General features: G+C 48.7%; 1 protein-coding gene across 2 annotated transcripts in view; it reads right to left on the bottom strand.

Annotated features, from left to right (window-relative positions):
- Positions 1-671: 671 nt before the first annotated feature.
- Arhgap44 (Rho GTPase activating protein 44) overlaps positions 672-15,100 on the bottom strand; it is a 164,220-nt gene continuing 149,791 nt past the window's right edge. Inside the window, exons 17-21 of one of the 2 annotated variants that reach the window (XM_052195063.1) lie at positions 9,345-9,572; positions 7,455-7,612; positions 5,669-6,046; positions 3,053-3,104; positions 953-1,048 (exon numbers count right to left, since the gene is read on the bottom strand). In XM_052195063.1, coding sequence (XP_052051023.1) covers positions 3,097-3,104; positions 5,669-6,046; positions 7,455-7,612; positions 9,345-9,572 — 772 coding nt within the window. In that variant the 3' untranslated portion in view covers positions 953-1,048; positions 3,053-3,096. Of the gene's footprint in view, positions 1,049-3,052; positions 3,105-5,668; positions 6,047-7,454; positions 7,613-9,344; positions 9,573-15,100 lie in introns of both variants that reach the window. The other variant, XM_052195062.1, reaches the window with a different exon arrangement.

The following is a 15,100-nucleotide window of genomic DNA, read 5'->3' as shown; positions in this document are numbered from 1 at the left end:
ATGGGACATGGTGAGGAGGATGTGCAGGGTCTGCTGGTGAGCACCGCAGGCCACGCCCTGGGCTACACGCCCAGTACCACCCTCTCTACCTGCTTTGGGAAACAGAATTATTGCTAGTCAGCTGTAACCTCCAGAAGAGGAGTGCCAGGCCCCACATACCTACTAAGCTGGGTGCCTGAATGTGAAAGTGCTCTAAGGTACCTAATGTGTTTGGGGAACATGGAGCCTGCATAGGGCCATCTATGTTCAAATCCTCAATTCAGATTGTCAGCTTGGAGTCAAGGAAGCCTCCATCACCCGGGGAGTGGGGGGGGGGGGGGGGAAGTAAAGCTGTCAGAAGTAGATGTCTTAAGCTGTTTACTTTGGAGCTGTGATTAAGAGTAGCCTGGAAGGTCTTTCTGGTTGGCGGGGACCCTGGCAGCAGACAGAGGACAGACAATGCCCAGGACCTTCTCTTGCCCTAGTGAAAGGGTCCCCGTCTTGCTTCCCCTCTGGCCCTTATGGTGATGCTGCAGGACCTGATGTCCCAGTCAAGGCAGTAAGGGGACTCTCTTGCACCCTCATCCTACAAAGGCCATTCTGACAAGCCCTTGAGTGGAGAAGTGGATGCTGCTTGCCATAGAGGCCAAAGATGGATCAAAATAGGCACAAAGTCAAAAGGCAAAGGTCAAAAAAAAAAAAAAAAAAAAAAAGAAAGAAAGAAAGAAAAAGGCTGGATCATCACCCAAACTGAATCTGCACCACCAACACAGGCCACATGGACAGGAGAGCTCTTCCTCCGCCTAACTCCACCCTGGTGTTGGACATGACAGCAAAGGGCTGATGGAAAATCCTTGGCAGGCTAGGAGCTGCCCTGGGTGGTGTCTCGGGGCCCGGAGATATATGTACACATGTCGGGGTGGGCCACATCAAAGGGCTGTACTCTCAGACTCCTCTTCTGAGTCCCTCTTGTCAGCCACCGAGTGCCGCCGAGCATGTTCCAGGGGGCTCAGGCGGAGCGTTGACCCCAGCTCTATGTGGATGGAGGGGACATCAAAGTGGACGAGATCTGCAGAGAGGAAGAGGTGAAAGGGGACCAGTTGCAAACTGGCAGCATAGGAAGCAGGCTGGCCTGGGTGTGCTCAGGCTGGCTCATTAGAAGTTGGGCACTGTAGGATCAGGGTGTGGCTGTGTCTGATCTGCTTCTGCCTGGGAGCCTGGCTAGGGGACGAGGCCCTGTTCCAATCCCAAGTCTGATCAGCAGGGTAGTACCAGGCAGTCCTCGGTAACATCTAAGAATCAAGTCTACAGAGACAGTCACTACGCATTCAGAAATTATTCTGTGTCAGCACTCAGGGAGGCAGGGCAGAATCTTTTTTAGGATGCTAGATACACCCCAGCCCCCCATTTTGATTTATGTTGACAAAAAAAAAAAAAAAAAAAAAAAAAAACACTCAAAGTTCATCCTGATGGGCAGGAGAATGAAAGTGCCAGAAGATACAAGGTTTGGGGTCTTGACATCTGGGAATCAGCAAAAATAAAACAACTCCATAGGGCCATCAGCTGGGAACTTAGCCTTTTAGGTGCCACTGGGTGTGGTCCTGAGATCCCAGCCTGTGAGACCCTGGGCTCTCGGAGGTGAGTTGGGATGACGGATGCTTCTGGACCCTTCCCTCTTGGTTGTATCCTTCCCTCTGCCCATTTCACTCAGCTCCAGACTTCTGTGAGCTGTGTCGACCTTAGTTGGCAGCAGCATCCCAACAGACAGTACCCCAGCCTGCCTAGGACTCAGCCCTAGGCCACTCACAAGGTAACTTCGCTTTTTGTTGGCTTTAAAAATGTAATAAAACATGTTCCCAATAAGGAGCACCAAATCAAGGGTACAGGCATTACACTTGGACACTACTACCCTCAGACATTTTACAGACACACGAGCACTGGGACATCCCTACTCTACCCAACTGCCTGTTTGGTTGCAGTGGCGAGACAGATCTGGGTGGTCTGACACTTGGCCCAGCCAGTACTAAGCGTTCCCTGTGTAGTGTGTGCTATGGATCCCGCGGAAGGCTTAAAGGCTGACTTTCTTCTGCATGTGGGTGCTGGGCTGCTGGAGGTGAGGGTAGGGTGGGAGTGGGGGTCTACCAGGAGACTGCCCAGGCTCTCTGGATACAGACCTGCAGGTCTGTCACAGCAGGCTTGGCTTTGGACAAGCTTAAGCTCCCCTACAGTCATATCAGGGTAACCACTGAGAATGAACCCGATGGTTCCAATGGTGCCCGGTGAGCACAATAGGACTGGTGGGAGAAGCCTCGAAAGTTTTTCCTCAGGAGACTTGAGCACCAGATACCTAGCTGCTAGTCAGCAGGACAGAATCCTCTCAGTGCTCTGGGCTTCACATGCTGTTGCCTGATTTTTGAGTATCTATTCTTGAGAGGAAACCTAAGGAGATACTGATAAAAATTTCCATGAACTTCCCAGGGTTGGACAGAGTATCTGTCAGTAGCTATTACCACTGACCAGATGTGTTGAGAAACACTTGAGTGTCAGACCCTCAGGTGCTGCCCTATGGACTGCCAAGCTTTGCCTTAGTATTGACAATGGTATTTAGATCAGCTGGTACAAATCTATGGCCACCAACCAAGGTAGTGGCCCTGTGTCAGACATCATCTGGTGAGTGTTCTTGAAGACATATCCCTCAGCAAAGGGGTGCAGGGAACAGTAACTGAGCAGAGCACAAGCTTCCAGCAGATATGCTTAGTTGAGCAGGTCTATTATCAGGGTAAATTGGTATTTTGAGGAAAGGGGATCTGCTGCTAAGATGGTGACATGGGTAGAAAGAAAGGGCCAGGCCCCTCTTAGTGTGTCTCTCAGCTCCTAATGAGAAGAGAGGAAAAACAGGCTCCTAAGCCAGGAGGCCCTCCCTGAGACTGGGAAAGCCGGTAAGTGAAGTAGGCATGCTTTGGTGGGTCTGAGTCACATGCAGTGAGAGGAGGGGCTGGTGGGATGGGTGGTGGCCAGGCAGCTGGCTGGGCTGACTAAGGGAGTAAAGCGAGGTGAGCTGGGGCCAGCTTACCCTGAAAATCCCCCTCACACGTATCCAACACTGCGCCACTCATGTCACACAGCTGCAAGAACATAATGATAGGATTCGGAGAGAGGAACAAACAGGATGAAACACGTAACAAAAAACACTGCCCATGGCACAGTCCCAGATAGGCCACACCGACTACAGTTCTACACTGTCAGAGACCTACACATACAGGACACATGATGGTCGGCTGCCCAAAGAACATTAAAACAACAGGGAAAATGGGCAGTACGTCATTTGAATCTAAAGGTCACAGATATTGAGCCTGGGCTATGCAAAGTAACCTTTCACGACCAGCCTCAGCAGGCTGCAAGGCACTGCTCCTCCTTGCCTCTTGATACCCACTTGGGTCACTCTGCTCTTTTCTGCTTCCTGTGTGACATCCTATGCCTTGTAGAATGGGCTACTTTGTATTCCTGTCTGGAAATGGTTGGGAAACCTGGCAGAGCTGCAGCGCTGGTGGCACAGCCCCCTCAAGCTGCCCCTGACTGCCACCCACTCGGAGCAGGTGCTGCCTCCCCACAAGGGCTCCCCTGGGTAACAGACCCCTGCAGCACTCACAGGAATGGACTATGGTACACAATGGGTAAAAGCAGCTATAGAGTCAACATCCCTTTCAAAAATACAGAAGCCTGATTGCCAAGTGGTTTTTCCCCATAATACTGCAACTCCTGACCCATCAAAAGCATTTGCTACTTGACTAGTATTTTCACTGGCACCCATGAGCTAGACCCCACAAACTCTGGCTGCCATCTCATGTGGCATGTCAACTTCTGTGGCAATGTGGTGAAAGAAAGCAATATCTAATGCAAGGGCCCACTGTATCCAGGTACGTTAAGAGTCTTTGTATGTATGTGGCATGCAATGAATGGGAGTATGTGGGTTTCTTAATATGTGTGCTGAGGATAAACTTAGGTGGAGCAAAAGGTCTGCCACTGAATTATGCTCCAGCATGATTCTTATGTGGGTATGTGGCTTACATGTATGGGTATGCAGTATGTGCATGTATAAGTGTCATGTGTGATGTGTTCATGCAATCTGTAGGTGTGTATGTATGTGTGGTATATATGTATGTAGGTTTGGTTTATGTGTAATATGTATACATGTGGTCTAAGTGTGGTATAAATATTTGTGTGTGCTGCATGTGGATGTGTAGTTTATGTGATTATATATTTATATGCTAAGTAAACATGCAGGTATGGTGCATCTATGTCTGTGGTATACAAATGTATGTGTGTGCATATGGGGCTGTGGTGTGTGTAGTGTGGTGCACTGCCTAGTTCTGTGTCAACTTGACATAGGCCAGAGTCATCTGGGAAGAAGAAACCTCAATTGACAAAATGGCTCCACAAGATTGGCCTCTGGTGCCTGTGGTGCATTTTCCTAACTGACTGAAGTGAGGGCATGTCTGGGATGGTGGTACTGGGTGCTATAGAAGCAAATGAGAAGCCAGCCAGTGAGCAGCATCCCTCCATGGCTTCTGCATCAGTTCCTGCCTCAAGTTACTTTCCTGACTTCCCTAGATGAGGTGAAAGAAACCCTCTCCTTCCAAGTTACTTTTGGTCTTACTCTTTTTATTACTGCACTAGTAATCCTAAGACAGTGTATATGTGGTATGTATATGTGTATCATATGTGCACATCTGAGTATGTGGTGTTAACATGCAATGGACACGTATAATATGCATATATGTATGCTGTGTCCATATGTGTATATGTACATATTGTGTATGTTCGTGTGTGCTGTGCACACATTGGGGTTTTGTGTATATATGTGATCAGTGTACAGAGTATATGAATTGTCAGTGTGCATGTGCTGTGCCTGTGTGGCCCTGCATGATGTGACAGTATTTGTGGGTATGCAGTGTTCTCGAGCAGCCACACCTGCTCTATGCGATTGTGCTCTACAGCAGAGCTCAGATTGTCTGCCCTATAAAATGAACCTGTACAAGGACACAGCCCAGCACTATGCATATCTCCCTAAATAAGGAAAATCCTATGTGACATTAGCAGCCACCAGAGATCTGCCCCTGACTTTAATTGTATAAGGCAAGTGACTGGGAGACATTGTTAAAATGCTCCATTTTTCCCCCCAGTCAACGGTGTTTAGTAAGTAGAATATTGTCCTTGGGAAGACAACCCCATCTCTGTTTTGAATTTAGACTAAAACTCAGCTAAGCAATTATGGGATTGACTAATTTCCTCGAGCATGTAATATGCATCTGCAAATATATTTTCCTAGCAAGGCTTATTTTTCTCCTCAGGAAAACCCTCTAGTTCTTAGCCTTTCTCTTCCAGATAAGTATCTGTACGGCTCAGCTGCTGAACTCGTCTGGAGGAAGGTGACACCACTTCTGTGCTTTGATGCCAGCCTCTCTGGAGGGCTAACTCCAAAGGATGCAATCTCACAAACGCCATGGACTCAGTTCCCTATTGGAGGAGTCTCATGAGCTCTCCTGCACAACAGCTGTTCTCCAGGACAGTTTCCCCCTGGGGGCTTAAGGAGAGCAGCTCATGGCCCGTGGGGATGCTGCTGGTCCTGCCTCTGGCACACTCCGCTAAGTTTCACAGGAGCCCTACGGACAGCCCACGACCCACTTACCTGTAGACATGCTTTCCCCCGGCGACATGCCGTCTAACATGGGGTGCTCTGTGGACTGTGGACTTGAAGCCGACAGGCTGACACTGGGAGGCTGAGGAGGTGGCAGGGTGGGCCTCTGTCGGGGCTTAGGCGTGGGCCGAGATTTGGCTAAAGTGCTTGTAAAGACAGAGGGGGAGGCTAGGGGAGGAGCCGAGGCAGGAGAAAGCTGGCCAGAGGCCATGGAGTACCCCGGAGGGTAGCTCAGTCCATAGGGTGATGGGGTGCTTGGTGGAGTAGGAGACAGGCTGACTGGGGAAGGCTGGCCAGCAGGCTGATCAGAAACAGTCCCTGGCTGCACGAAGGGGACCTTGGGAGGAATTGGTGCCAACTTCTTTGAAACTGTAAGAGAACAACACAACATAGGACATACGGCTTTGAGGGAGGCCCACTAAGATGCCCATTAGTGTGTCCCTTCATGGGTGCGACTGCCTGTCAGGCCAAGGACAGTCCATAAGCTTTTGAAAGTGAATAGAGGACTCCGAGGTTCCTTAGCTGGCCACTTGCTGCTCTCATATCTCTCTCTCCTCACTGGATTCTAAGCGTGAGTCAGGAAGGCTGGTCCTACTGGGAAGATTCTAATTCAAGGTGTCATTGATGGGGTGCTTCCCAGGGAGCAAATGGTCTTTGTCCCCCACAGTGGTAAATCCTCTAGCTAGACACCCCAGCCCACATACCCTCAGATCCCCACCTCAAGCTAGTGCTTTTAATCTTTGAGTTAACAAATATAATAGCTTTTGTGTATCAATGGAACACAATGCATAAAAACCAAATTATAGTCATGACCATTTCCATGTCCCCAAATGTGATCACTTCAGTGTGCTGGGAATTTGCCAAGACTTCCCTGGTTCTTTGGAGATGTCTAATTAATTGCTTTTTGTGGACTATAGTCACCCAACTGTGCGATGGAACATTAGAACTCCACCCCTCACAATCGTTGCTTGGTAGCTGCACCCTCCCCTTTATAGCCTGTGGCTCGGGGTCGTTTTCTTTTACCAATTTTCTATCAAGCATTGTACTCCCTGGGAACAATTATGGACGAGCCAACTGTAATTTCTCTTTTGCAATGCCGGGGAGTAGGAAAGTGGTCAAGCACTGAGCTACATCCACCTTGGCTACATTTTTAAAGACTTCCCACTGTTAGGCAAAGGTCCTGAGAAGATGAACGTGGGTCTCTATAACTGAGGAGCGACTGTCTATACATGACTAGTGCTAGACTGACGGACCGCTGTGTAAGTCCCCAGAGAGGCCACAGGTGCCTCCCCTCCTCTGCCCCTCCCCATACCCACCCCATGAAAGAAATGCCAGTCTGAGGATATCTCATTTCCTGAGCTATTTGACCCTGCAGTGTGGAGGAAAGGCAGGCTCTGGCCACTTGGGGTCAGGTTTCTATCTTCTGTTACTACACGCCTTGGGGGTAATTATTTTAGCTTCTTCTAAAAAATAAATAGGCCTCTTTTTTTTTATATATAATATGAAGAACAATGGTTTCTCCATAGCAGTGTGCGAATTCAGTGGGATTTTGTGGTAAAACACCATAGCATCATGATATATTACGAAAGTTCTGTTCCCCACCCATCTCACCCTGACCTATTGCATATGTAGTGCATTCCCTGGTGGGATGGGTAATTTCTCAGAGCTCTGGTGGCAAGCCTAGAAATGATTCACTAAGCAAGGGCCTCTGGGAACCTTTGCTAATGGGGAGAACATCCATCTCTGGCCTAAGAATGGTCAGAAGAAGGGAACCTACCTTTCCGAAGGGTATGAGGACTCTGGTCTGCAGGAAGCTGGCTGGGGCTGGCAGCCGGCTGTGGCCCCAGCTGCGTCCCTGGGCAGGCTGTCCCCTGGATAGAACCTGGACTTCCTTTCTGCCCAGACCCTGGCGACAGTTCCTTGCTTTTAGACACACTGGAACACAAGCACACGGGACAAGGGAACTCCTGAGTGCAGACAACTTCCGTTCCTACCTTGCCCATTGGAGTGCTGAGTGGCTGGGCCCTGCTTAACTATCACCACACTGCTTCTTCTCAGTCCCTTCTCAAAGCCTTGGATGGTCCCAATAGGTGAGGCAACTGTCCTTTCCCAGAGCACTGATCCTGGGTTCCACTCTCATCTTGGTATCCGCAGTCAGCTTCCTCTGTACTCGGGCAATCAATGAGCAATGTGGGACATACACGTGGCAACCCTGTGTGCTGTCCTCAACCAGGGAAGTCTAAGGCACTCGGAAAGCAAACACCCAAATCTCCACAGCCAAGAGGGCTCTGTGTTCCCAGCAAGGGTTTCTGACACTACTTCTGTGGCCACACTTCTGGCTATGGCTCTCCAGGCAAAAGGGGCTTTCTTCAGTTTGTGTGACTTCTGCAGTCACCTGCACCAATGAGTAATGCCCTCCACAGAAGTGCCCTTGAGAGGCATCAGTGTCTAATAACCTTGGGATGCTTGCCGAGCCCAGGGGACCCATCCTCAGAGTATTTGTATGACAGGGATATACCACACAGTATCTTTGTTAAGATGGGAAATGCAAGTGATGAAGAGGAGTACTGCAGGAGGGGACCACCTCAGTCAATCTGGACCTCCTCAATCTGCTCGTGTGTCTCTCGTCCACTGTTGCCAGCCTGGACATCTCCAAGTGCCCACTGCCCTGTCTGCAGCTCCCATGGAATCAGAGCTCTGCAGGTGCACAGCAGGGTCAGGCCTTATCTGAGGCACAGTCATCAGCAACCTCTCCAGCATACAAAGCGTTGCGAGCCCCTCCAGAATTTAGTTTTCCCTTCATCGGGTTTATAGTTTGAAATGGAATTGTGTTCTCTACTCTTTAAAGGAAGCAAATGATTTAAAAAAAAAAAAAACAAAAACAAACCTACACTCTCATTTAGGAACAGTCTAAGTTAAAGGCCGCGCTCCCTCAGCGCCCCCCTCCCAGCTAGTGGCCATGGAAGTGTGTGTGTCCCTAGCACAGCAACAGCTACACAGGCACTCTCTCTACTTCTTTGGCTGCTGCGTGAGAAACAAACCACCTCCATGATGCTTCCAAGTCTTGTCCTCTGCCTGGCCCTCACCAGGTATGAGGTCCTTTCCTTACAGCCTGGGCAGTGCTGAACTCAGTGCTATTGTCTCTCATCACTGGGGCATGAGGTGTATAGTGGAGATCATGTTACCAGCTTTGGGCAGAGGTAGTTCTGGTAATGTTCACTGAACTGGTGATGGAATGGATGCTCTTCTCCGAAAGGCAGCCCCACTACATAGCACACCGTGAGTTACCACACCCTTTACACCTTGGTTGCGCTAATTTTAGTATTAAAAATGGCCCCTACAGACTTAAAGGCAGAAGGGAGATATCTTAAAATTCGAACCAGGGAATGGGATGAGAGACATGGACCATGGGAAGTCCCCAGCAGGCTCTGGGAAGTTCTGGAAAAGTGCCACCTTCTATGTCTGCTTGAGGATGCTATTCTTGGAAAGCTTGGACTTCACATGGTACTCCAGGGTAGGTGATGCAGATGACTGGCGGATGCAGAAAGCCAAACATGAATGCTTAGATGTGGGAGCAGGGTGAGCAGATCCAGGAGGCCTGGAGGAAGAGCCAAAGCCCAGTCACCCCAGCACACATGCCAGCCTGCCATGGCGGGGCTGGGCTTACCTGGGGCGCTCAGGGGTGGGCTGCAGGCTGGCACCTGATGGAGAGAGCGCAGGAGCTGGAGTGGCAGGGCTGTCTGGGACCTGCTCCGGCAGGGGTGAAGGCAGGGGTGCAGCCAGCTCGGAGGGTGGGGCAGGAGGCTGCATGGAAGGCGGGGCGCAGGATGCTTTCCGACCAGCAGAGGAGCCTCTTCGTGCCACCCAAGATGTGTCCATGACCCTCACACCCATGCTGGCGAGGGACACAAAGACATCTGCTTACCCACATGTGACAGGCGACATGGTCCCTCCCCCATGAAGCGGAGACATTCAAGCAATCTGTGTTTGGAGAGCAGCAGGCTTAGCACCCTCCTGGGTCCTGGGAAGCAAATGCCCACGGTGGAGAGGTAAGGCTAGCAACACTCCAGTGCCTGGACTGCTGGGGACCTGCTGACATGCAGTCCCACAGCCCAGGCCTGGCATGAGCTGCCCTCCCTCAGTGGAAAAGCGCAACAGGGCACAGCCAGCAGCTTGGAAGTCCACAAGCTGTGCTTTCACCCTCGGCCAAAGGCAGCAGGCCCTGGGATAATGGCCCCCAAAGCATCCTTGGTGTGGAACTCAAGCTGTCCTCAGCAGAATGTGGCCTACCTGCGGGGCAAGGGGAACGTTCCTCCCATGTGAGATGAAGGGGGGGCGGAACAGGGGCAGACAGCACCAGTCCTGGACATGAATCAATCAGCAGGAGGCTTCTAAACGCATCCTTTGTGCAGTGTGGAGGTCTAGTCCCAGCTTTGCTCCTGCTGGGGAGTCTGTCAAGGCATGACCTCTGTAGGCCACAGCTGCTTATCTAGATAGCATGGAAGGGGCTGCTCATGCCTATGTCCCTCCAGGCTCACGGTCTAGTTTGATGATGGACACACAGCTCCAAGTAAATAGGCCAAGCAACCAAACACGGCACATTCGCCTTCTCGCCGAGCTCGCTACCACACAGCTTGCTTACTTTAAGAGATTGAAAGTGACCTCAGAGCTACCAGAGGATACTGTACCTTTGGATTTTCCTAAGGCTGCAAGGACAGAAACATACAGATATTAGTGCCAACAAGTCTACACCTTCCTTTGGACACAGAGGTGGAGTGTCTGCAGGGGGGTTCCTGTCTGAGTCCTGATGTAGTGCTCATATTGTGTGATGACGACTGGTTAGTTGGTCTCCAAGCCTCTGCAGTGGCTGCACAAGCCAAAACCACACAGGTGAATAGAGAGGAGCTGTCTCGACAGGGCAATAGGATGACAGGCTCATCCGAAAACCAGACATCTGCTCGTTTTTTAAGTTGCATGGACACAGAAGGCAGTTAATGCCTGTCACCTGGTCCAGTGGACCTGGTCCTGTGCGCTTAGGCAACAGCTTTGCCGGAGGGAGACAGGAACTTCTGTACAAGGACAAGCCATAGTCCAGGACACACCCATCTCTAGTGCACAGCAGGGTGAAACTAAGAGAAAGGACACCCATGTGCCTCTTCTCTGTTCCTCTCCCTCAATGGTTGGATGCACTGAGCCATTCCACCGTGGAGCCCTGCATGCCTAGAGTGGTCACATCTACCTTGCAGAGGTGCAAAGAGATAAAGGACCAACTCAAATACAGTGATGAGCTGTTACAGGTGGGATGGCTCCTTTAAGGAATAATGCCTAAGCAGGGTCTTCTCTGAGGGGATTGGTATGGTATTAGCAGGCAACCCTAGGCTGCCTCAGTTTCCTGAAACTTTCACACCTTCTATCTGTTGGGCTGACATTCCTCAGATCCCCTGTGGCTCAAGAAGGCATATTGAAATAGAACGGGAGTATCTCTTCCCAGGATTTAGTGGCTTTCAAGTCATCTTGAACAGAAGCCTTCACTGGGCAGAACACCTCTGGGCCAGGTGTCAGTGGTAGTCACAGCAGGCCAAAGATTGGCAAGCTGCTTTCTGGGTTTCAGGATTTTAACAGGAAAAAGGAGGAGAAAGCTTACTCTTGCTCAAGGGGTGGAGGCTAATAACACTTAGCTGCAGGGGTCAGGAACATGGGAGGGAGGCGGTCAGGCACAAGTCTTGAAGTCCAGCCCTCTACTCCTCACCACAGTCTCTTCTGCTTAGAAGGCCCTTCCCTCATCAGGGAGAGGAATCTAAGTACTTAGAAACAGGGCTGTGGGGGAGGGGGTGCTTTCTCTTTCCAAGAACGGCATCTAACCTCAGACTCCAGAGTATCCACTGAACTGAATCACTCAGGGAAGGAGCAGGCTTGGGCATCAGTTAGGTATTAAACAAGCTCTGGCAAATGCCAGCAGTTAAGAACCACAATCTGAGTGCACACTGCCATCTTCACCAGGGGTTGCTGGGCAGTCGCCCTTCTGCCTGTCGAAGAGACGGATGGGTAGGGCATTGTGGGTAGTTACATAAATCTTGGGGTGACTCAATAGCAAAGGTGGCAGCCCCATTCTCGGGTACCTTAACACTCATTTACACTCAAAGGAGCATGCGGCTGACTATGTATGTCTGGATGTCCAGACAGACTCATCCCAAAGGCAGCAATGACAGAGCAACTCAGTTCTCTGCCCAGTGGGGGCAGCACACAAACAAGGAGCATCCAACCAGATGTCTGTATCAACAGTTGACAAGTCTCTGCTCATTGCTGTCTCAAAAGAGAGATCAGAACAGCCTCAAGGTGCTGGTTGTGTTTAAGGGTGATAAAAATGGAAGTGGGCATGACGGAAGCAGACTCCAGCGGGTGCCCTGGATGGACATTCAAAGCCAACGGGGAGGCTCCAGCAACCCATGACTGAGAACCGAGAACTTAGAGGAAGGAAGCAAATACTAGGCTAGGAGACCCTGAGAAGCCAAGATTGGATGAAGGTTATTTCTCCACTGCCCGTGAAATGAGCCAATTCAAGCCAGATTAGGATATATTAAAGGCAGGCTTATTGGGAAGCTGCTCTCGGATGGGCGAGCTCACTAGGGAGAGGAGGTAGGAGTGGAGAAGAGAGAGAGAAACGGTGCTCCCTCAGAGAGACAAGGACAAAGCAAGACCAAAATGTCTGGACTATATAGGAAGGAACCTCTGAGGGGAAGGGCAGCCTGGGCAGGGAAGTTCAGTATTGGGGGTGGGGTATGCCAGGTAGGAACTGAGGGATGCTGGGAGAACCTGGGGTCCAGGTCTGTCTTGATGTGTAAAATATGTGCCTTAATCTTCTGTCCCTGGCCAAAGTCAAACATGGGGAATCTATGAACAGGAAGCAGAGTCTTCATTCTTCTCTGCCTACCAGAACCTTCCATTTATTTCTTTGTTATTTATAGGCTTTTTTGACCAAAAAACAAAACAAAAAAATCCAAAAAAAAAACAAAAAACAAAAAACAAAAAACAAAACAAAACAACAACAACAACAAAAAAAACCCAAAAAACCTCCCAAATACTGGCATTATAAGTGTGCGGCCCCATGCACAGCGAAGTGCTGTTTGCAGGAGATTTGCTCTAGATCACACTTTGGATTTTTAAGTGAGATTTTTAACAAGGAGTAGGTTCGGAGATGATCCACACCTCTAGTCCCAGGTAGATCAATTACTGACTTGTTCTAACTCTTTCCTCAGAGACAGTATGGGACAACCACCTCCCTCCTGCCTCCAGCATCCATGGGCTAACTTAGCAGTACAGGATGGATGACAGACCTGGTACACCTTGAAAGCACTGCTGGGCAGCAGAGGCCGAGTACTGAAAGGATGGGTTGTGCATGTGAGAGAGACAGCTTTGTGGTTTGGGGGAGCCTATCTATGGAGCATCCTCTGAGAATATGGTGAAAGATGGCAGGAGTTGGTGGAACCTTAAGATCTGGGACCTCACATGAGGTGATGCAGTCACAAGTAACACTCTCCTCAGAAGGAACTGGGGAAGTTCTGATGGGACCTGGCCTGTCACAGGAGAGATGTTATACAGGCAAGTATAATGCCCGAACCTCTCTCTGGCTTCTGTCTTGCCATGTCATCCCTTGCTTTCACATGCGCTCCTACTGTCATGGGATGCAGCCAAGGGGACCTTCATTATTGCCAAACAGAGGCTGGTTACCGTGTCTCAGAAGCTCCAAAGCTATGAGTTATGCAAACCTCTTTGTAGCAGAATTTCCCCTGTCCAATTAATTTAAATATTAATACAAGAAGAAGCCTGTGATTGGACAGGAAAAAGGGAGGCAGGGTAGTTTCAGGGACAGGGACAGGAAGAAAAAAAAAAAAGGAAGAAAAATGGAGAGAGGGGAAGACGATCCAGATTCTGCGTGGCTTTAAACAACCACAGGTAGCTATGGATATCATAAAAGGATAGAATGATTGGGATAACTTGTCTAATCTAGGTGGGCAGCTTGTATCATTATCAATTGGCTCTGAAATTATTGTGTGGGAATTATGTGAAGAATTATTTATTGATAAATAATTCTGTTCTTTCAATTTAAACTGAGTAGAACTATTATCATTTTATAATTTGTAAAGTACAAGATAGACCTAACATCCAGTCCATCATTTTTGTCAATAAAATAGAACACTCTATCATCTATTCTAGCTTAAAAGACTTAAAATCCTACACCTGACTTATGTCCTGGCTTTTGATTGCATGCCATCTGAAAACCATCCTCTCAAATCTGTTCTCTCAATGTAAATAGCCTGGGTTGGCCATGAGACTATAGTAATCTTTCAACTCCGTCAGAAATCCAAGAATGACCAACATTTCTGAAAATATAGGAAGCCTAACACAGCTTCCAGAACTGAGACAAGTTGTAGAGACAGCTGCCTACCTATATAGCCCCAGTAAGTCAGGAAATTGGAGCATCAGTCTTCAGCCTTCTGGCCCAAGGTAATCTGACAGATCTTGAAAAACAGTAATTACTAAGGACTAGCTTATTCTGTCTCTCAAGGATGGTACAGGTCTGCAGGAGAGACAGGCAGTTTTTGTCCAGTGGCCACTAGCCATAATGTACCACCTCACCTGGAGGTATAGATGCTCAGCTGCTTCTTTGAACCCACGAATGGGAAGCTGTTAAGAGCAGATTTATCTCAACAACAGTGAATAAATAACATTAAATGTAACATACTGTGGATTTCTGACATTTTTGAAAACCAACTATCTATGTAAAGTAATCTGGACTGTTGTCCCTTAACTACAGCTATTTCTAATTAAAGTATCTAAAAACACCCTAAACATAAATCCAGAGACATGAATTTGCTATTCGGCCCTTAACTCACAGGTTTAAACATCTCAGGTCACTTTATAGTAACAGTTATAGAAGAACTGGGTCCAAGCCTTGCACTTTTAAAATTTTTGTATCAATATAAGAAATGTATCCAATTAAACCTTGATGATGTATCAAAATAAATTCTGTAATATTTCCCATGACACCTCTTTTCTTTATATATAACCCACCTTCCAGCATTTAGTTATAGAAATGAAAGCAAACTAATATAAACACAAAGTATGTCTAAGAAGTGGTGTGCCTGATTATAAAAGAATTGTATTTTATGAGGTGATATGGTGGAGACTCGTGGTGATGACGTATCCTCCTCTGTTCAGAGCAGCAGAGTGGATTTGGAGACAGTAAATTCTGGCATGAACACAGACTTGCCCATTATTAGCTATAGAATACAGATACAGATGGATGAGTGTGAAGAGAATATCTTGTGTATAGTATGGATGCACCACAAGTCAGTTAAAAAACGTACAGCCTATAGAAAGGGTAGACTAGAAGGTGGGACATCCAGCGGGTAGAAAGAATAC

This window comes from Apodemus sylvaticus, chromosome 10 (assembly GCF_947179515.1).
Source record: "Apodemus sylvaticus chromosome 10, mApoSyl1.1, whole genome shotgun sequence".
NCBI lineage: Eukaryota > Metazoa > Chordata > Mammalia > Rodentia > Muridae > Apodemus > Apodemus sylvaticus.
Note: the sequence above shows the minus strand (reverse complement) of the source record. Positions and strands in the feature narration are given on the sequence as shown.